General features: G+C 34.6%; 1 protein-coding gene across 1 annotated transcript in view; it reads right to left on the reverse strand.

Moving 5' to 3' along the window:
* RSF1 (remodeling and spacing factor 1) overlaps positions 1–21,952 on the reverse strand; it is a 124,563-nt gene that overhangs the window by 23,899 nt on the left and 78,712 nt on the right. The window contains 5 exon segments of the mRNA XM_010973458.3: positions 1,937–2,016; positions 3,111–3,215; positions 7,047–7,253; positions 9,007–10,772; positions 14,637–14,791. Of these exon segments, the coding sequence (XP_010971760.2) occupies positions 1,937–2,016; positions 3,111–3,215; positions 7,047–7,253; positions 9,007–10,772; positions 14,637–14,791 (2,313 nt within the window).

Here is a 21,952-nt window from a genome sequence, read left to right on the forward strand (position 1 = left end):
AACTACTCATTTCCCAGAAGCGCAGCAAAATTTCATGAAAACTGAGTCTAATTTTTAATTATGATTTAATTTAAAGTATCTTTAGTTAGATTTTTTTTCCAGCATCAAAAAATAACACAGGAGCAATTCACACATCAAAATAGTCTAATAATTATACACAGGGCTATTAGAGTTCTTAAATATAAAGGTATTTAGACAGCTAATTAAAGAAAAACCCAAAGTACTACTTTTATCTCCTAGTGAACTTTAGAGATAAACTCTGCCTTTAAACTAAGCAGTATCCATTATAAGCCAGAGAGTGCTCAAGCTGAGTAATAATGGATGAACAGGACCCAGAGGCTGAACCCATTTTTAAGGCTCACCTTTGCACAGAGTAAAGGGTGTGGATCATGGTATGAGTTGACTGCCTTAAGATGAACTAAATTTTGGGGGGAAATACTATGTGACAGCAGGCAAATGCTAAAAGTAGGAGCAAATGAAGACAAATCAGGGGATATTGCTTGGATTTTTTTCATACTATGTACACGCAGGCATTAAGTCCTGTTGATTAAACCTCTGAAAACTCTCCCCAACCTCTCCTCTTTACTATCATGATGACTGCCCTAGTTCAGGCATCACTGGATTTCATGGATGCTATTCCAATAGCCTCAATTCTAATTTCTTCTTCTTACTTTTACCAGTTAATTTTTCCTGAAATAAAAGTCTGACTATGCATATCCCTCCTTTGACGGCTCCCCCACTGCCTCTAGAGAATAATTAAAATCTCCTAGCCAGTTATGCAAAGCTGTTCACAATTCTGCCTCAGTTTACTTCTATAGCTTCATCCCCCACCACTCTTCTACTCTCACATTTACACTGTCTTTGCTCGCATTGTGCTCTTTGCCTGAAAAATCCTTTTTCTGCATGTCCACATATATAACCCCTAGTTAGCTTCCAAGGACCTCTCTGATAAGCCCAACCCCTAGGAGAACCAAAGTGCTCCTCCACAACGTTCTTGTAACGCTCTGGATATACCTTCATTTGCCTGCTTTACTGAATTACTGGTTCACTCGTCTGCATTCTCTGGTAGAAGGTGAGCTCCAGTTAAGTGAGAGCTTTGCCTTACTCATCTTTTCTCTTTAGTTTGGAACACAGGAGGAATGAATGAATATTTAGTAATAATAGACCAAAGAGGTACATATAAATAAACACAAATTTACTGCCTTGATTTTGAGCCCCCCTTTAAAGATTAGGCTCAACGCCAATCTTACCTCATCCAAGAAGCCTTCTCCAACTGCTTTATACCACAATGCAGTGGCATACTGAAAAGGGAGGCATCTCTTATAGTCAGTAGGACACAGTTTAGCATTTAAATGCTCTTTATTTCACCAGTGTTAACTCTGCCCACCCAAAGAGAGCACATGAGTAACTAAACCACAGACCAGTTCTTACAGTTTTCTTGTACTCACTACATACTTAGTTAGGTACATATCCTCCACAATACTTAGGCCAATATTTATTCAGAGTAGGGTTCTGATAAATATTTTAGATCAGGGGTTGGCAAACATTTCCTGTAAAAGGACAGATAGTAAATTAAGCTTGCGTCGTAAGGTCTTTGTTGCAACTACTGAACTCTGCTGCTGTAGAGCAAAAGCAGCCACAGAAAACATAGAAACAAATAAGCCTCGCTACATTCCAACTAAACTTTTTTTACAGATAGTGAAATAAAAATATATCATTTTCATGTGCCATGAAATGATTTTTGCTTTTACTGTTTTCTTTTTAAAAACCTAAAAAAGCCCATTCTTAGCTGGCAATACAGAAACAAGAAGTGAGTCAGATCTGGCCCACAGGTCAGTTTGCCAATCCCTGCTTTAGACAGACCATTAAATCTATACCAGAAGACAATTCTGATGTCACAGTCCCAAGTAAAACAATAACACACATATCACAATACCTGCGTTCAGCACGCTCCTTCTTCTTTAAGGCAACATCCAAATCCTGCAATTGTTCCTCTAATTTTTCACATAGTAGTTTCTGAAAAAGTGTAACAGATGAGTGTCATTTTTAACACCTTTCCACAATCATTGTCACTTGCCTTTTAGCTGGTAGATAAGGTGCTATGAGAGCTGATAAGGGTTCTTGTATTTAAATGTTCTTGTATTTAATTAAAGAAGTGCCTCAGCATCCACTGAATTGAAGATGAGGAGGGGTATCTTTGAAATAACAAACATGTTAAAGAAACTTACATCTTTGCCAAGGAACACATGCTGTGCCTATCTTGCTGACAGTAATCAATGTTTAAAATAGCATTTGGTTCAATGTATATACATGACAGTGATTAAAGTTTTTTTTTAAATCCCAAGACATTTTTAAGGAAGAAGGTTACACGTACAAGAAAAATATAATGGTGCCAATCACTATTTTTAAAAAAGAGAATGGAAAAAAATTTATAAAACCATGCCACATGGTTACTGGGTCAGAACAGAGCGGAAGAATGTAACTGCTAAAGTAATGCAAAGCCAAAGAACTCCATTTCACTAAGACATGCAATAAAGGCTATCATTTTTAAAGTGAAATGAGACTGGGTCTGTGAGAGAAAGAACCCCTTGGGTGCAAAAAAAAATCCTGTTCTTCAGGTTTCAAAAGAAATCCACCTGATACAAGATATGAGAGAAATAGAATTCATGTTTCTATTCAGAGTACCATCATAATGGTGCATAACAATACCATCTACAAAACTGACAAGAAGGTAGGCAGAAATGAAAAAGAAGATGAAAGAAAGGATAGACAACAGGAAGAAACTTATTTCTTCCCTTGTATATTATCTTAATTTGGGATTCACTGTGCCTTCAATAAATGTGAGAAAAAAAATAAACCACAGATTATAATTTTACAAAAACCAGAGGTCCTCTGAGAATTGTTTTAGGAAAAAATAAAGGGAAGATCTAAAAGGTAATAATAAAAGGTAGTTTTTTCAACAGTCTCTAATTTCACAGAAATTTAAGAAAGAGATAAACAGTATTTACAAATTGTTTTGAAGATTAAAAATATTCGGTGGCTGTCAAAAAAAATTATTGCTTTGGATATAAAATCAAAGACTGGAAAAACAGAACTGTGCTGGGTCGTACATGTTGGCAAGGGGGGCAGAACCATTCTCCATCTGGGATGATCATCAGAGGAGGGCGAAGGCAGGCAGTATGGTACCCACTGTCACAGGAGTCACATAGAAGAATCTGAAATAAACCACAGATTAATGTCAACCTAACTCAATGGCTAATATTCAATGACAAGTTAAAATAAAGACATTTCTATATTTGTCAGTATACTACATTCTATCTGCATGAAGCATAATAATAAACAAGCTGTGATAATTAGGGATCTAACTTGTCATTTAAAAACATTAAAAAAAAAAAAAAAAACCTAAGAAAGTGTTAAGCTACAAAGTTTAGTGAAAAATAAGTTTTTTCTGAACTAGAGTTTCAATCCTTTTTTAGTGTGCCACAAGGACTATGACAATATATTCTTGATAACAGAGTTTTATAGTTCAAGTATCATAAACTTCCCTACCACACAAAGAATTTTAAAAATACAAGTAATTTCCAAGTTAAGTAGCATTTCCATTACCTACCTGTAAGAAATATTCATGGTTCCTTTCATCATGTAAATTCAAATACGGAAGGGACTGAGGTATGAGAGGAATGGAACTATACTCAGGACAATATAAAAGCAACCAATAATTAGTCCTGAGTTGACTATTTGCTGATTGAGTTTAAGATGACCAATTCTCTAAAACTTAAAATGGTGCACTCATGAATTAAACTAAAAAAACAAAACAAACAAACAAAAACTTTATTTCAAAATAATTTTAAGAAATTAACACATTATAAACTAATTTCAATCTAAAAAAGGGAGGAAGGAAGAATAGTTTTAGATTTATAAAAGAGTTGCAAAAATAAAATTCTTTGAGTTATATATAAAACTATTATTTAATTTATTGTTCAAATTGTTCTAGCCATTGATATGCTAGGAGTTTACAGGTTGGCCCCTGTGTCCTTAGGACTCAACTGCATGGTTTTATTTTTTTTGAAAAGCACTTCCTACTTTCTGGCAAGAGCAGATATTCCAAGGTACATCTTACATGCTCCCTGATTAAGCCTCAGATCAGCCATTTTTCTCAGAAGCACTGGTTCCTTTATTGGAGATTGGTATTTAGAAACCCTAATCTAGATGCTAAGTGCTCACTGCTACTGGGTATCCCTGCTTCTAAGCTCTCATGGGGCCAGGAAATGCATGTATGTACAGCAACCCATGTATATACATACTATATTAAAGTAAGCATGAGTTCATACTAATAACTCTACCTCTAATCCAGCACCACGGGTTTCATTTTAGCCTTCGGTCTTATTTGTAACTTCTTTTTTGACAGTGAGAAGGTTGGCTCCTATCATTTATTTATATGTAGGTTTATTTGCATATAGCTATACAGTTTCTGAATTGCTAACGTACCATGAGGAGAGTTGAGGGTGGGAGGCAGAATGTGCACACACGTGCAGTGATTTAAAAGTGGAAAACTCCCTTCTCCATACGATGCATCAACATTTGCTACCAATACTCAGAAATCAATAGTAAGTTATATTAATATAATACTCCAGCCACGTGACTGATTGATTACACAGCCATATGTGGACTAACCTGGGCAGCAGCTGATTCTATTTATCCCATTGTTTCTGATAAAACATAATCTGAATTTCAAGTAACAAACTTAAAAGTAAACTTTTAGAACTCAATTTACTTCTAAAATGATGAGTATCTCTATTCTTCATTAAAGGTTAAATGCCATTAAAATAAATACTACTACGTGAGATTTCCAAGCTTCAGGCAATGATCCACTTAGCATCTGGAAAATCCCACAGAGTTCTATACTCATCTATCAATTTATTGCTTTTCTGCTGTAAGCTCAATGAGAACAAGGACCACAACTAATTCGGTATCATTTCCCTACCACTTAAGACGTACCAGTTGCTTGACATTTTGATTTGACAATTATTAAATATCTGGAATAAGATGTTCAATATATTTGGGATTTTCAGCTTCCAATGCAATCCTTTGGCACGTAACCAGTAATGGGATTTTCAGAGCAGTTATTATGATAATCAAACAAACTAATTCAACAAGATACATGCATCCCAGTGTTCACAGCAACACTATTTACAATAGCCAAGACGTGGAAGGAAACTAAATGTCCATCGACGGTTAACTGGATAAAGAACACACACACATTAACACAATGGAATACTACTCAGTTATAAAACAGAATGAAATAATGCCATTTTCAGCAACATGGGTGGACCTAGAGATTATCATACTAAGTGAAGTAAGCCAAAAGGCAAATATCATATGATATCACTTATATGTGGAATCTAAAAGAATGACAAAAATGAATTTATTTACAAAACAGAAACAGATTCACAGACTAAGAAAACAAACTTACGGTTACCGGGGGTTGGGGGAGGGAGAAGGAATAAACTGGGAGTTTTGGATTTACAGATACTATATATATAAAATGGATAAACAACAAGGTCCTACTTTTTAGCACAGGGAACTATATTCAGTATCTTGTAATAACCTATAAAGAAAAAGAATATGAAAAAGAATATATATATACGTGTGTGTATAATGGAATCACCATGCTGTACATCAGAGACCAACACAACACTGTAAATCAACTATACTTCAATTAACAACCACCACCACCACCACCACCACCACCAAACGAAAATCCTACGTGCATTCCAAGGAAGATACAACTTTCTCCACCTCCTGGATGTCATTTCTGCTCACCTCATTTTATTTCTATTTCTTCACACCGCTTTGTCACTGATACGCATTTCTGCCTCAGTCAAAATGCACAGCTTAATAAAGTATTAGGAAACAGTAGGGAAAAAACACAAGTGTTGATTTTTACTTGATTTAGAGGGCAGAAAAGACCAGTATCTCAAATCTCTTTGCTTTCTCTACACAAAAATCTTCACCTAACTTTTACAGCTTGATGATCCTAAAAATGCTTAGAAGGGTCTTCTCAGTGTAATTCTGACATCTATTCTCGAAGCTAAAGTCATTCTCTGGTTCTAAGTTATATGTTTTACTTGAATTCTCTGAAACTACTGGGACATGATAAACTTCACTAATGAATTTACTTTCCACTAATGATTTTAACACTTAGGAAGAAAACTGCAAATAAACCACAAACAGCTTTAACTCAGCACACAACAGATGTCAGGAACTGTGCTAGGCAACTTTACATAACTTGCTTCTGTTCTACACAACTCTACATATGTGGGAGCATCTTTCTTCATGTCTCTTTCTACTTAATAGGTAGAGCTTGTCTTTAAAGTCAAACTTATTCAAAAGAACAGATAGTTGCAGAGAATTGGGCATAACAAGAGTATTTCTTTAATAGGTTCTCTAGAAAGCACTGACAAACTGCAAAAATACATATACAGGTTAGGAACTGGTTTCCCTGATTTAGGCCATCTTTGAAGAACTTACTTCCTAGATAAGAAAGTCTCATGCAAATCTGTCACTATTCATAGAGTATATCTGGCCTATAATTTATCCTCTTAATTTTTTTTCTAAACTGCCCATCTTAGCCCTACTAGGCTACTCCTTGACTTACATGTTTTAATAGAAAGGCAACAAGGCCTTCAGGCTTTAACTTATTTAAAGCTGCCACTTCAGAAATATCATTATAAAGTAACTTAAAAGGGAAGAAGAAAAATTGCTAAAAAGGTACAGAATAAAAATATTTGAATAAATTAACTGATTTCTGAGAAGAGATTAGGAGCGTATGCTTAAGTAGAGGAAATGTCAATATAAAAACCAGGTTGAATGAAAGCAAGATCCTAATCCTCCCTAGAACTGGGCTGTTATTTGAGAAATAGAAATAAAGGTTATTTTGCACACATAAAATGGAAATTAAGATCAAACCCAAAAGAGTTAGGCTGTGTCAGGCAACCAAAGTATGCCTGTAATACAAACACGGTTCATTTAGCTCAGGTACATACTAGCTCAGGGTGGTTTGGAAGGCCACATTTTTTGCATGGTTCATCATCATCTGCTAAGATGACTTCTTCACTTTCCTTTTCTTCTTCCTCTTCTGAAGCTGCAGATGATTTTTCAATGTCAGACCCTTCACTTTCATCATTGCTGGAATATTTCCACCTGCCACGTGTTCGAGAACCAGTCCATCGAACTTTGCCTTTGGGTTTTACCTTGTAAAAAATATAAAGTAGGATAATTTAATATAGTAAGAATATTTAAAAAACAGTTCTGATTACATGTCCCTTGTAGAATATTTAGTGAATATACAAAGAAGAAAAGGAAAATAGCTTTATCAACAGATCTTCCAACTATCAAATTTTAGCATGTATTTCCCTTATTTCTATTTTTAAAAAATTTTGGGGAGAACTATAATGAACATTCTGTCTTATATTTTCCCTAGTCATAATAACATATTCTCCTAACATCATGTAAATACATATATGTATAATATGCCATCACATAGCTGTATTTATCTAGTCCACTACTAGACGGACATTTAGGTAGTTTTCCATTTTTTCACTTTCATAAACAACGTATCCTTGCAATTATACTTTTACATACACCTGTGGTTAGGATAAATTCCTCGAAGAGGATTCTGGGTCAAAGGTCATGTACTTTGTAAAGGCTCTATAACAGAGCACTGACTATATTCTCACATACCATTATCTAAAATTTTTAATTCTGATATTAGAGGTGAATTAAAAAATTTTAATGGGTCAGAAATGCATATTAAAATCCTGACAAACTTAAAAAATATGTCATTCAGAGAATAAGTTTATAATGCTGTGAAATGCTTTTTACTGCTTGGCTTCACTATATTTTAATTCATATTTCAGTTTCCTCCTATAGTGTAAGTTCCTATCAAAGACCAAAATAATTCTAACAACAGAAGGGGAAATTTTTTTAAAACAAGAATTTAAAAATTCAGTATTTCAGGGAATTGTAATGATCAGTTACAATGAAGAACAAGCCGATCACATAAATGAACAAAACAGAACTAGCACTTTTAGTTATACAAACTCCTACAGGCTAGCCCAAGACTTGTACAGATTTTGCTTAAAATAAGAGTCACAGGGGAAAAAAATTCTGGCTTCTAAGACTACTGATTAAAATGGGGGAACACAGGAATTCTCAAACACTGGTAATGAAAGGGCACATTAACGGGGCCTTCTTTGGAGTGGCAATAGCTATCAAAACTTAAAACACACATGCCTTTGACCCAGCAATTCCAATTCTAGGAGTCTATTCTAAAGAAATACTCACTCAAGTCCAAAAGGATCTTCAATGCAGCATTGCCTGTAATAGTGAAAAATTGGAAATAACCTAAATGTCAATCAATAAGGGAGTGGTTAAATAAACTGAGGTACATCCATATTATGCAATACTATGTGGCCATCAATAACTAAAAAGTAGACTATATCTACTGATATGGAAAGAGTTCAGACACATAATGTTAAGTGAAAAACTCCTAGAAAAATGAATTTATTTGACTCTATTTTCTAAGTGAATAGGTAAATATTTATGAACATACACAAGAACGTATAGAAAAAGGACTGGAAAGAGGTGCACCACAAACTGTTAATAGCGTTTATGAGGAGTTCTCATTTTTGAATCCTACAAGTTAGGTCTTTTTTTTCCCGCCAAGTTAGGCATTACTTAAATAGTTTTCAAAGAGAATATATTCTTATACTGCCTATAATAGAGAAGAAACTTAAAAGATGATTAAGATATAAAGTTTGAAATTTAATGTCTGGGAATAACCACTGAGAAAAGACACCTTATATATAGGAAGAAAGGCTTTTTTGTTGTTGTTGCCTTTAGTTATCTTTGAATGACTTGTTTTAGCCAAAAGCAAAGAGCTACAAACACTTAGAGCTAAATATTTCTAACAGAAATTAAAACGCAGAGTAGGAGAAATTTTACCTTGGTTACTTTAGAATTTGTATCCTTATCTGTTTTTTTCAAATTTTCTTTTTTGTCTGTTTTTTGCAAAGCTGCTGACTCTTCTTCCACTTCATCTTCTCCTTCCCCTCTTTTTTTATCAGCTTTTTGATCTCTGATTTCAGCCACTTTCGCTGTGGGTCTAGATATTCTTGGAGACCTCCTTAAAGTACGACCTACATTTGTTTTCTCTTCTTCCTTTTCTGTCTTCTCTTGCTTGGTTTCCTGCTCTAGAATTTTGGGAGGAGAATCTGGCTTCTTCTTCCGACTGGATATCCTAATTGTTAATTTGATGCCCTCCTTCTGCCTTTCAGAGGTTATCTCTGTGTTTTCCGAGGCAGTGGTGTCTTCTTCAGGAATCAACTTATATTTAAATTTACTTTTTTGTATAGAACCCTTTGTCTCAGAAGGATCATCTGTGCCAGAGGTCTGAGCATTGTTCAGATTATATGTATCTACCTTTGTGGACTCAGAATCCTCTTTTAGAATTTCTGGGTCTATTTTCTCCAGGGACTGACCTTCAGTGGAACTTGTGCTCTGACACTCTACCACTTCTTTTTCTGAGGCTCGTTTCTCACAGGGGCCAGTCATGTTAGATGATGGAGAAGCTTCAGCTGCTTCAGGAGACCCTGCCTGTACTGATTCTACAGTACTCTTTGGACCCTCCTCTGGTATCGGACTCAATCTCTGTGTGTCCTTATCAAGAAAAGTCTTTTTGGACTTCTCTAACTTGTCAAGACATTCTAGGACTGGTGGGCGCTTATCTTTCTTACTTTTGGGAGACTTCTCATCAATTTTCATGGTACAGGATTCAGTGGTAGATAAGGTAGTTTTAAAAGAGAGGTCCTTTGCTATTTCAGAAGTCGAAAGAGACATTTCCATTTCTGGAGGACCAGTTTCCTCTATGTGTCCTTTTTGACTCTGGGTCTCTAAGACTGATACTGAACGATCTACATCTTTCCCTAAAGGGACCACTTCCTTCTCAATATCACCTACCTTCATACTTGTTATTACAGAATTTAAGGACTCTGCTCCATTTCCCTCCATGATGACACTTCTGTCCTTTGAGGGGCTACAGCTATCTTCCTTTGTATCATAAAACTTTGTCTCCATTTGTTCTGTCTTAAAATTTGGAGTTACCTTTTCATCACTAACTTCTCCATTTACCAGCTGTTTCCCTTCGTGACCCAAAGTAGTGATTGTACAGATCCTTTTACAAGTCTCTTCCTCTTGCTTTATTTCATCTTTCAAAAATTCTTTTGTTGGAGTGACTGATTTACACAAAGGTCCTTTGATTGGACTGTCAAAATCATCACTCAGTTTAATTTCTCGTTTTTTCAGTGGTATCTTGGCCTGCTGGTCATTTTTAAGCTTCTCGGTTTCTTCAGTAGACTTCTCAGTAATTTCCTGAGAAGATTTAACATTGCCACCACAATCGAGCCTCTCAGGCTCTAGCTTCTCTGCGCTACCTCTGATATCTTTAGGATCTGCTCTACAGTCCTTCATTTCAGCTTTTACAGGTTTGACATTTTCCTTGAAGGAGTCACTTTCTTCTTTGATAAGCTTTTTTTCCTCACTTTCTGGCAAAGGTTTTTCTAGCTTCACTATGACTGGCAGTTTTACAAGTTCCTTTTCATCTTCTTTTTCTATTTTCACAGTAGTCTCTCCTAGAGCATTGGGTGTAGAACAGTTTTCTGAATCTATTGGCTGCTCTTCACTCTTCATCTTTTCATTTTCCTTCTGTTCTTCTAAAAAATTAGATAAAGTTTATATGAATCTAAGCATTCAAGATTACGAAATACATAAGGCTGAACATAAAATACATTTCCATTTGAAGTTTCTCTTTTAAAAGAGGTCGCTTTTGTCACTGGACACTTGACAATAAAAGATAAAATTGGACAGTAAAGAAAATTACCAAACTCTGAAGTATAACTTCTAGATATTAAAAAAATGTTATTTAGAAAGATTCAGGTTTCTGCTTTAAACTTTAGCTTCAGTGTTCTTAATGAAATGCAAATAATTATACAGCTCAACTAATTTATTCAAGCTCAAGAAATGGCTCAAAAATATGAAAAGAAGAATAGTACATAAAACATTTCCAAAAGACCGTATTTGTTTTAAAAACTGACAACTGTTATTCCTTGCAAATCACTGAGCACTTCATTCCCCTGAGGTAACTTGAGCATGGGAGTGGGAAAATGCTTTTATGTTTTATTCAGATTATAAAAGTAACAAGACTCCATACAGAAAATGAAAAAAGGGGAAAAATGCCCATAATTCTAATACCTGGAGGCAATCACTATTAATATTTTAGGTTACTTCCTTCTAGTCTTATATGTATTTCTGACAAAGATGGGATCATGTTGCCCCATTTTTTTCACTGAAACACTAGCACTTTCTTATGATATTAAACACCTTTACAGAAATTGGACTTAATTATAGAACACTCCTCAATGCACTTAATTAAAATTTACTTTATCAAAATGCCATTATTGAATACTTCAGAAGTTAATATTTACAAAGAAACTATTTAGCTTTATTTGCCAACTCCTCTTTTACCTTATTTGCTAGGTATTCCCAACTTTTTGGAGTACCTAATAGTGCAAATTTAAATAAATAACAAAAGATATATTTAGTAAATACCATAGTCTTTGGTATTACACAGAATGCATATATGCTTTAAACTTGTGCTCAGGAATCTGAGCAGTGTTTTCAGAATTCATTAAGTACTAATTTTACCTACGTTTTCCTCACCCCATCCTAGCAACCGAAAAACCTCAATTTTAAACAAAGTTTTATAAGATAGGAATTTAAAAAAATTTTTTTGAACAGATTCTTGCCAAGTTCATAAACCAGACAGAGTTTTATGTATTTCATGGGAATAAAATGGAATGGACAGAAGTGAGATGAACCAGGACATAGTTTATAAAATTAGAACTCAATATTTTTTTAAGAAGTAAATATATTTTTATTACAAACCACCATTTATTTTGTTTGATCATACTGCAAGTAAAAAATTCATCTCACTTGCTTTAAGTGATCTCATCGGCTGCAGCATGGCGAACAGATGAAAGAGGACCAAGGACAGAAATGAGAACAGTAAGATTATTTTGAGAGAATAAATGATGAAAGCTCTTCAAGGTCATCTCATTTTATTCAGATTAAAACCCAACATTCTCAATAAACTACAAAGCCCTTTACAATCTCCACACCCCTTTCCCCATCTCCTGAAGCCTTACCTCTCTGACCTCATTTCCTTCAGTGTTCAAAACTGGTCATTCATTCTGCTTCAGCTACATTGCTCACCTTGCTCTTTCTATAAAAAGGGGACCAGCAAACTAATTCTGTAAAGGGTCAGATAGTAAATATTTTAGGTTTTGCAGCCAGACTGTCTCTCTATCTTTATAGTGTGACAGTTGTTAAGGACAATGACATACTCAACGAATGAATAAAATTTCATTAAGAAAATAGTGGCAGGCCATATTAAGCCTGCAGGCCCTAGACCGACACATTAAGTAGGCATGCTCCCACCTCAGGGTCTTGCATTAACTAATGCTTACAACACTTTGTTCCTCATGTATCTGCATGGTTTGCTCTCTCAAGTCCTTAAGTTTTATTCAAATATCACCTTTTCAGTGACTCCTTTTCTAGTTCCCTGATCTAAAATTATATCCTCTCTCTTTCCCCAAATTATTTTACCTCCATTGCTCCTTACCATCATTTCATAGACCATATATTTTATTCACTGATCTTTATTGTTTATCTCCCCATAGTACTACGTTAGTTCCAAGAAGGCCAAAATTTGATTGGTTTTGTTCAGTTTTACTCCTAGTATCAAAAACAGTGCATGATATACAACATGTACTCAACAGGTATTTGTTGACTGAAATTTCAGAATGAATGAAATATTAGAGGTGAAATATCACCCATGTCTAAAAAAGGAATATTTCCTTGCAATTAAAACTTTTCTTGGCAAAGAAATTTCACCATTTTGAAGATGCTAACAGACTTCAGTTTCTAAAAGGGGCTCAAAATACTGAAATCATCATTTGATAGTATCAACATGCATCTAATGGAAATATAATAGGAGCTGCCTACACTAAAACATCAGTACTATCATTTTACTGCACGCTAAAGGGATACACATTGGTGCCAATTCTTTTTTAACCTATTTAAAAATTACATGGTAGATATTTGACAGATATCAAGCATTTACTATGTACTCAGTATTATAAGTAATCTGTAGATGACCTCAATAAGGCATACAGGAGGATGTCTGCATAGGTTATATGCAAATACTATTATTCTATTTTCTGTAAGGGACTTGAGCATCCTTAGATTTTGGTATCAGCAGGGGTCCTGGGACCAATCCCCCAGAGATACCAAAGGATGACTGTATCTGTTTCCAAGGTTAGGAGAAGACTGCCTTTATAACCTCAATGCTCAAAGTGCTGTCCTCCGACCAGCAGCATCAGCATCTACTAGGTTCTTGTTAAAATGGAGAATCGGGTAAATCACCAGGTAAACAGCATGCATATTAAAATTCGAGAAGCACAGCTCTAGATTACTCTAGTTAAAGAGCATAGGCTTTACAAGGATCAGAGTTCAAATCTAGACTCTGATACTTTATACGACTTCAGGCAAGTTTATAAACTTCTCAATTCCCTCATCTGTAAAATTGGAATAATAATAGCAGTTACCTCAAAGAGCTGCTATGAGGATTAAATAAAAATGTAAAAAATGGTATGACGGACCCTCAGAAACTTAAAAACAGAACTACCATCTGATCCAGTAATTCTGTTTCAAGTATTTACCTGAAAGTAGTGAAAGCAGTGACTGGAACAGATTATTTGCTCACCCACATTCATAGCAACATTATTCTCAACAGAGAAAAGGCAGGAGAAACCCAAGCATCGAGCGACAGATGAATGGATAAAATGTGGTATAAACATACAATGGAATATTAATCAGCCTTTAAAAGGAAAAATTCTGATACATGCTACAGTATGGATGAACACTGAAGACATGCTCTGTGAAATAAGCTGTTCACAAAAGGACAAATATTGTATGATTCTTCTCTGCTATAAGGTTCCTAGAGTTAGTTAAATTCATAGAGACAGCAAGTAGAATGATGGATGCCAGGGGCTAAGGGCAGGGGGAAATGGGGAGTTAGTGTTAATGGGTACAGAGTTTCAGTGTAGGAAGATAAGTCTGCAGATGAACAGTGGTGATGGTTGCACAACAACGTGAATGGACTTAATGTCACAGAGTTGTACACTTAAAAATGGTTAAAACGATAAAATTGTGTTGTGTATTTTACCACAATAATAATAAAAAAGTTCAGTATCTTTGTATTCTTAAATCAGTAAGATATTTTGATGATATGAGAATTTTTATTTTAATTTTTTAAATGTTCAATATAAAAGACCAAAGTACCTAATGGTTTTTTGCTTCTTCCCCCCCCCTCCACTAAATAAAAGAAAAATCTACCTCCTTTTACAGGAAGGTTTCAAATTTTTCAAATTGAGGGAATTTCAATTCATATAGTTTGGAAGATGAGTAGAAAAGAGAAGAAATTACGAAACAAAGCAAAACAAAACACACAAAAAAACCTTGTTTAGTTGTTTCTTCCTCCTTTTTAGTCTCCTCATCCTCTAAGCTGGGACTTTCCCGGGAAGAGGTGTCCTGTTGGCTAGTGTTTTTCAAAAGTACAGGATCGATTTGTGCTTTCAGGAGCGCAAGAGTCTCAGCCAACTCATTTCGATTTCTAAACAAGAGAAAAAATAAGACAGCATAGAAATCTTTCTCTGTTCAAGAGATTTCAGAATAGTACCTATTAGAAATTAAAATTTTAAAAAGAAAAACACATTAAGAACATCCAAAACACTAGTATAGCTAACCCTAATTAACTTTGAATTTTAAAATTAAGCATTAGAAATGAATATGTGTTAAAATATACTATTCCCCAAAGAGGAATTTCAGACTATTCTCTCTGTTGACTAGAAAAACAATGCATATCTCTTTGGCTAAAAAGAATGGAAGGAGCAAAATTAAACAAAAATCGAAGTTTGATAATTTTTTAAAGTACTATGCAATCTCTCAGGAGTACAAAATCAATGTAAAATTTTAAGTTTTTTTTTTTAAACAAAAGTTCTTGATTCATTTGGAAATAAGAACTCTTTTCCACCTACAGAGATTAACATTTGATGTTGCTATAAAATTATGATCCAGGTCTTTCTAAGTAATTATGGCAAAAAGTCAGCTCAATGACACAGTTTAAAAACCCAAGGTTTTAGGTTATAGATGCTCTTTGTCAATTAGAGTTTACAACTACAGGAAGGAAATTCAATTTAAATAAAAAATAGAAGAAAACCCCAAATAAATAAGATTGTAATATATAAATTCTCAACTTTTACTACCAAATTCAGAGGTGTAGTATGGTCAATTTAAATGCCACTTAAAAACAAGAAAACTAATTTAAATATTTTTCCTGCTCACATAAGCAGTGTGTAACAGTGAAAATAAAAAGGAAACCCTGAGAGGGAGGGTATAGCCCAAGTGGTAGAGTGCATGCTTAGCATGCACGAGGTCCTGGGTTCAATTCCCGGCACCTCCTCCAAACACAAATAAATAAACCCATTACCCACCCCTCATCAAAAAAAGAAAGAAAGAAAGAAAGAAAGAAAGAAAACCCTGCACTAAGAGTTGGGGAAATAGCTCCAGGCCTACTACCAAGTTAATTAATCTGCACCTCTGATCTTCCATCTGTGTCCTCAAAGCACTGTGTATGTACCTCTAATTCTACATAGTCAGTATTAAGATGAAATTACTTGCTGTCATGCCGCACGTCCTTTATCCTCCTATACATTTCCACCTACAACCTAGTTAAATTAAACTCTACCACTTGAGAGCAAGAACATTGCCATATGAAGTAGGTTCTAAAAAATGTTAAATGAATCAACAGAATCCCTGTTCCTAAACTAAATGGCTATGTGCCCTGGACAGATCATTCATCTTCAGTAGGCATGAATTTCCTTATCTTTAAAAGACTGTATTCTCTCAAGTATTATTAAATTGCCCTCCTAAGGAAAACAGTAAAATTGCCACTGATGGACATCTTTCAGAAATTAAAATGACAACCATTTTGTCATTGTGTTTGGGAATGAATACACAGGTTTATACATATTATAAATATTGTGCACAGGAATGAACGCATGTTTATACATACCATAGCTATCACATGAGCATACACAATAAGGTGAATAGTTTTAGAATTTTAATTACATAATAGTAGATGGTCAGATTAGATACTCTTTCAAAATAATGTCTGATACTACTTTTACTTTACAAAAAAGGAAAATTAAAACCAAGAAATATTAAATAAATTAATTTTGGGCAAAGTTCCTACATCCTAACTTCATTATACCAACTACTTCTAACCTAAGGCTCTATCGACCTAATGTTACTATTCTCATACTTCACTGAGAATTCCAAATGTAGTAAGTGCTTCAACCTTTGTTGTTATTTTTTGAGGTCATGCTGAGAACTGAAAACTATATTGAAGTTTCTCACAATACTTATTTTTAAAACTTCTAAACATTAGAAGAGGGCCAATACTGCTAGAAAAATTCATGTCAATTATTGCCACTACTCTAAGCAACAAAAGAATTTAGCAGAAAAATCTATTAAAGAAGAACTCCCTTAAAGAAAAACAGAAAACTACTCATCATTGGATTTCTCCTGTTTTGATCTAACAATTAAGTTGGGTATGCTAAATAATTTTTTAAAACCCTAAATTGGAGCTTGAGGGAATTTTTATAAATATACACATATTCAAATTACATTTAAATTTCTTACCACTTTCTACAGGAACTTTTTAAGTACTCTATGGACTCTAACAACAGTTCAGATGTTTTGCCCTCCCTCCATTGTCTTCTTTTCTTTAAAACATTTCCTCACTCAGGCATATTAAATCAGAAATATTCCTCCAAAATACCGTGCTCTCTTATGAACTTGGGTGTTTGCATTTCTGTTCTCTTCAGCCCAGAATGTGCTTCGAATGGCTAACTTCAATTATTATTTCAAAGACAAGCACAGAATAGATAAATGTGGTATATCAATACAAGGGAATATTATCTAGCCATAAAAAGGAATATAGTACTGGTTCTTACTACATAGATGAACCTTGAAAACATGCTATCTGGAAGAAGCCAGTCACAATGGCCACATGTTGCAAGATTCTACATATATAAAATGTCTGGATTAGGCAAGTTATAGAAACATAAAGTAGACTGGCGGTTGCCATTAGCTAGGGAAAGGCAGAATGGTGAGAAATTACTAATGTATAGGGTACAGGGTTTCTTTGTGAGGTGAGGAAAATGCCTTTGAGTTAAACAATGATGATGGCCACACAATACTGAATATACTAAAAAACCACTGAACTATGTATTTTTTTAAATGATGGTGGCTTAGATGAGAATACAGCCATGAAGGGGATGACGGATGGTCCGACACTGGATACATTTTGCATAGAGAGCTAACTGGACGTGCTGATAGAATGGTTGTGAAGTCAGAGAAAAAGGAATGTCACTGATGTGCCTCCAAGTTGGATGCAGGCAACCGAAGGCATGTGGTTGGTTTCAACTGAGATGGGACAAACATATTGAAGTGGAAAGGTTAGAAGCTCAAGTTTTGGGCAGATTGACTGATTCTGACTTTAAACTCTTGTGTTTTCCTATCTGTACCTAAAGTTAATCTAGACTTTGGTGAAACAGAACATATCATGCTCATTATTATAATGTGGAATATGATTTTTCTTAGTCTAAGGGATGTTCAAATTTAGAATTATTGATAGGGATAAACCTTTCAGAAGCAATTGGGCTGACAGACCAATTCAATTGAAAAAAAAAAAAAAACAACAGACAAAATAAAAACAAACAAAAAAAGCCAAGCATAAGCATCATCTTCTGCCAAGTATGGGTTAGGTATATGGTTCCTCCACAGGACACTGTGGTGATCTCTACCACAGATTACATTGATAACACTGCATTATCATTTACAATTTCTCTATATCTCTCACAATATGGAGGGCTCAGAAATGGCATCATGTCTTTAAACCTCCAGAGCACAGCACAGTGTGAATATAGCAAGTCTTTAGCAAATGTCTATAATGTATGATCCCAAGGCTCACCAGTAATATTCCATCTTTTTCATATAATTCCAAATTACTAAGTGGACAAAAAAGGAAAATAATTGAGCATGACAGTATTTCTTATGTGGGCCAAGAAACTGAAGGGAGGTATTAATGAGTAATAGTAAGAGCAGCAGTAGTAATTGCACTACTCCAAAAACTTTACATGAATTAGTTCATATAATTCCAATATAACCTGATTAAATAGGTACTATTATTACCCTCATTTTATAGATGAAGAAAGTGAGAACATACAGAGAGGTACAGTAATTTGCCTATGATTAGCCAGTACATATTAAAGGCAGAACTGAATTATAGACAGTCTGACTTCAGAGACCACCTTCTCAATCATTGTTTCATTAGCAGCATATTAGAAATGCAGCAGCAGCAAGACACTAGAAATGTCTTGACAGAGTTTCTAATTATGGGTATTTAAAAACTGTAGTTTAGAATTCAGCTTTTTGAAAATGAGTGTCAAACCACTATCAACACTTAAAATATTTTTATTGAAGTATAACTTACATACTTTGAAATGAACAGATGTTAAGTGTTCAGTTAATCAGTTTTGACAAATTCATACACCTGTATAATCCACCCTCTATGAGAATAAAGAATATTACTATCACCACAGAAAACTCCCTCATGCCCTGTCCTACTCAGTCCTTCTCCACCAAAAGCAAGAAGGAATCAGTTTTGAACACTGTAACCATAGATCAGTTAAGTTAATTCCAGAACTTACAATAAATGGAAAAAAACACTATGTATATTTTGGCTTCTTTCATCCACATAATGTTTTTGAGACAAATCTATAAAGTTGCATCATAGGCCATTTCTTTTTATTGCTTAGACCATACGTGAGGGCTAATATGAACAAAGATGCTATGAACATTATTACACAAGGCGTTTTGTAGACATGTGTTTTCATTCCTCTAAGATAATACCTAGGAACGAAGTTGCTGGGCTATATAGTGTAACAGTTTAAAGTTCGAAGAAATGGGCAAAGTGTTTCCCAAAGTGGTTACTCCCACCAGCAAAGTGTTAAAGAGTTCCAGTTGGTCCAAAGCCTTGCTAACATTTGGTATTGTAAATCATTTTCATTTTAGTCATTCTAGCGGAGGTAAAGTAGTATCTCATTATGGTTTAAATTGGGAATTCTCTGATGAAGAGTCAAACACTCTTTCATGTGAATATGGGCCTTATGTATGTATTCTTTATCAAGTAACTGTTTGACAGTCTGCGTAAAACTATCTTCCTTAGCAGACCTGGTATAAAAGCACTTTTAGGAATCCCTTTCTGATCCTGAAGAATCACCTAATGGAGTCTGGTCTAAGATTTGCTAAAGTTCACTCATCATTAATAACCAAACAACTACCATTTCGTGGTATACATTTTTTCTGCTTATCTTTTACATTCCTAAAGAAATCTGCTTGACATAGCCCCTAAAATAAATTAATATCACTTATGTTATTTGATCAAATAGAAAAAATATTTTTCTCTACTTTCATCTCTTTCATTGAGGTCTAACATAGCAATGAAATAACTATAACAAATACTATTCTTTTATGGCAATTGTGTTCTGAATATTAATTGAAACAAGTGGGACACTGGTTAGAGCGTAACCATTTTTGGTCTTGAAACATCCCACAATACTCGTTTAAGCCATACATAACTGCAGGTTTTGTAGCTTAAAATGTTCATACGTTGGTAATTTCATATGGTTCAATGAAATTTAACTACCTTTTACTATCTTGTAAGTAACTTACTAAGTCTTGCTGCTTCAACTTAAAACATAATTCTTTATACATCATTCAACTACTTCCTATCTATCTATCTCAACATCATTCAACTACTTCCTATCTATCTATCTCATATATATATTTATACTATGAATATTACAACAAATGGAAATGGAAATAGCTATTTAACAGAAGTTTTAGGACTGTGGTGATATCATGGCATTAAATTTTTAAAAAAAACTTAATTTTTAAAGAGACATTTTAGGGTCTCAGCAAAATTAAGAGGAATGTATAGAGATTTCCTGTATATGTCCTTCCACTATGCAGCTTCCCTCATTATCAACATGCCTTACTAAAGTAGTATGTTTGTTACAATTGATGAACCTACCTTGACATATAATTACCACCCAGAGTACATACTTCACATTAGGGTTCACTCTTAGTGTGGGACACTCTATGGGTTGGAATAAATATATACCAACAGGCTTCTATCATTACAATAGAGTCATACAAAGTAGTTTTATTGCTCTAAAAATCGTATGCTTCACTGATTCATCCCTTCCTCCCTCCCACCTAAACCCTGACAACCATTGGTCTTTTTACTTTCTCTAGTTTTGCCTTTTTCAGAACGTCATATACTTGAAATCATAGTTAATTTCAGATTGCCTTCTTTCCCTTATTAACATGATTTAAATTTCCTCCATGTCTTATTATGGCTTGATAGCTCATTTGTTTTAGAAAATATTCCATCATCTGGATATACCACAGTTTATCCATTCACCCAATGAAAGACATCTTGGCTGCTTTCAAGCTTTAGTAAGTATGAATAAGACTGCTATCAACATTCATGTGCAGGTTTCTGTATAGACGTAAGTCTTCAACAGCTTCAGGCAAATTCCAAGGAGTATGATTCGTGGATCATACGGTAATGTTTAATCTTGTAAGAAGCTACCAAACTGTCTTCCAAAGTGTCTGTGCCACTTTGCACTCCCACCAGCAATGGATCGAAGTTCCTATTGCTCCACAGCTTCACCAGCATTTCGAGGTGTCAATGTCAATTAGCTTTTAGCCATTCTAACAAGTTTCAAGGAATACTGTGCTGTTTTAATTTACATTTCCCTGATGACACATGATGTGGTGTATCTTTTCATGTGCTTACTCACTCATGTCTGTTAAGGTTTTTGACTCATTTTAAAATAAGGTTGTTTGTTTTCTTACCTGTTGAGCTTTAAGAGTTTCTTTTTATATGTTGAATAACAGTCCTCTACCAGATATGGCTTTTGTAAATGTTTTCTCCTATTCTGCGGCTTCTCTTTAAATTTGGCTGACATTATCTTTCACAGAGCAGAAAATTTTAATTTTAATGAAGTCCAGCATATTAATTCTTTCTTTAATGGACTGTGCCTTTGGTACTGTATCAAAAAGTTATTGCCAAACCTGAGGTCTTCTAGATTTTCTTCTATGTTATCTTCTTTGATTTTGCAGTTTTGTGTTTTACATGTAGGCCTGTGATTCATTTTGAGTTAATTTTTATAAACGGGGTAAAGGTCTGTGTCTATTTTTTTTTTTTGCATGTTGATGTGCAGTTGTTCCAGCACTATCTTTCCTCCACTGCCTTGGCTTTGCTCTTTTGTCAAAGATCAGTTGACTGTATGTGTGTGGGTCTATTTCAGGACTCCCTATTCTGTCTCATTGATCTACTTGTCTATTCTCTTGCCAGTTTCACACTGTCTTAATTACTGTAGCTCTATAGTAAGCCATGGACTCAGGTAGTGTCAGTTCTTCAACTTTGTTCTTTTTCAACAATGTGTTGGCTATTTTAAGTTTTTTGCCACAACATATACATTTTGGGGTCAGTTTGTTGATATTCACAAAATAGCTTGCTGGGATTTTGACTGGAATTGCATTGAACCTACATATTAAATTGAGAAGAACTGACATCTTGACAATATTAAGTATTCCTGCCCATGAACATGGAATATCTCTCCATCTCTAATTTTTC

Source organism: Camelus bactrianus, chromosome 10 (genome assembly GCF_048773025.1).
Source record: "Camelus bactrianus isolate YW-2024 breed Bactrian camel chromosome 10, ASM4877302v1, whole genome shotgun sequence".
Taxonomy (NCBI): Eukaryota; Metazoa; Chordata; class Mammalia; order Artiodactyla; family Camelidae; genus Camelus; species Camelus bactrianus.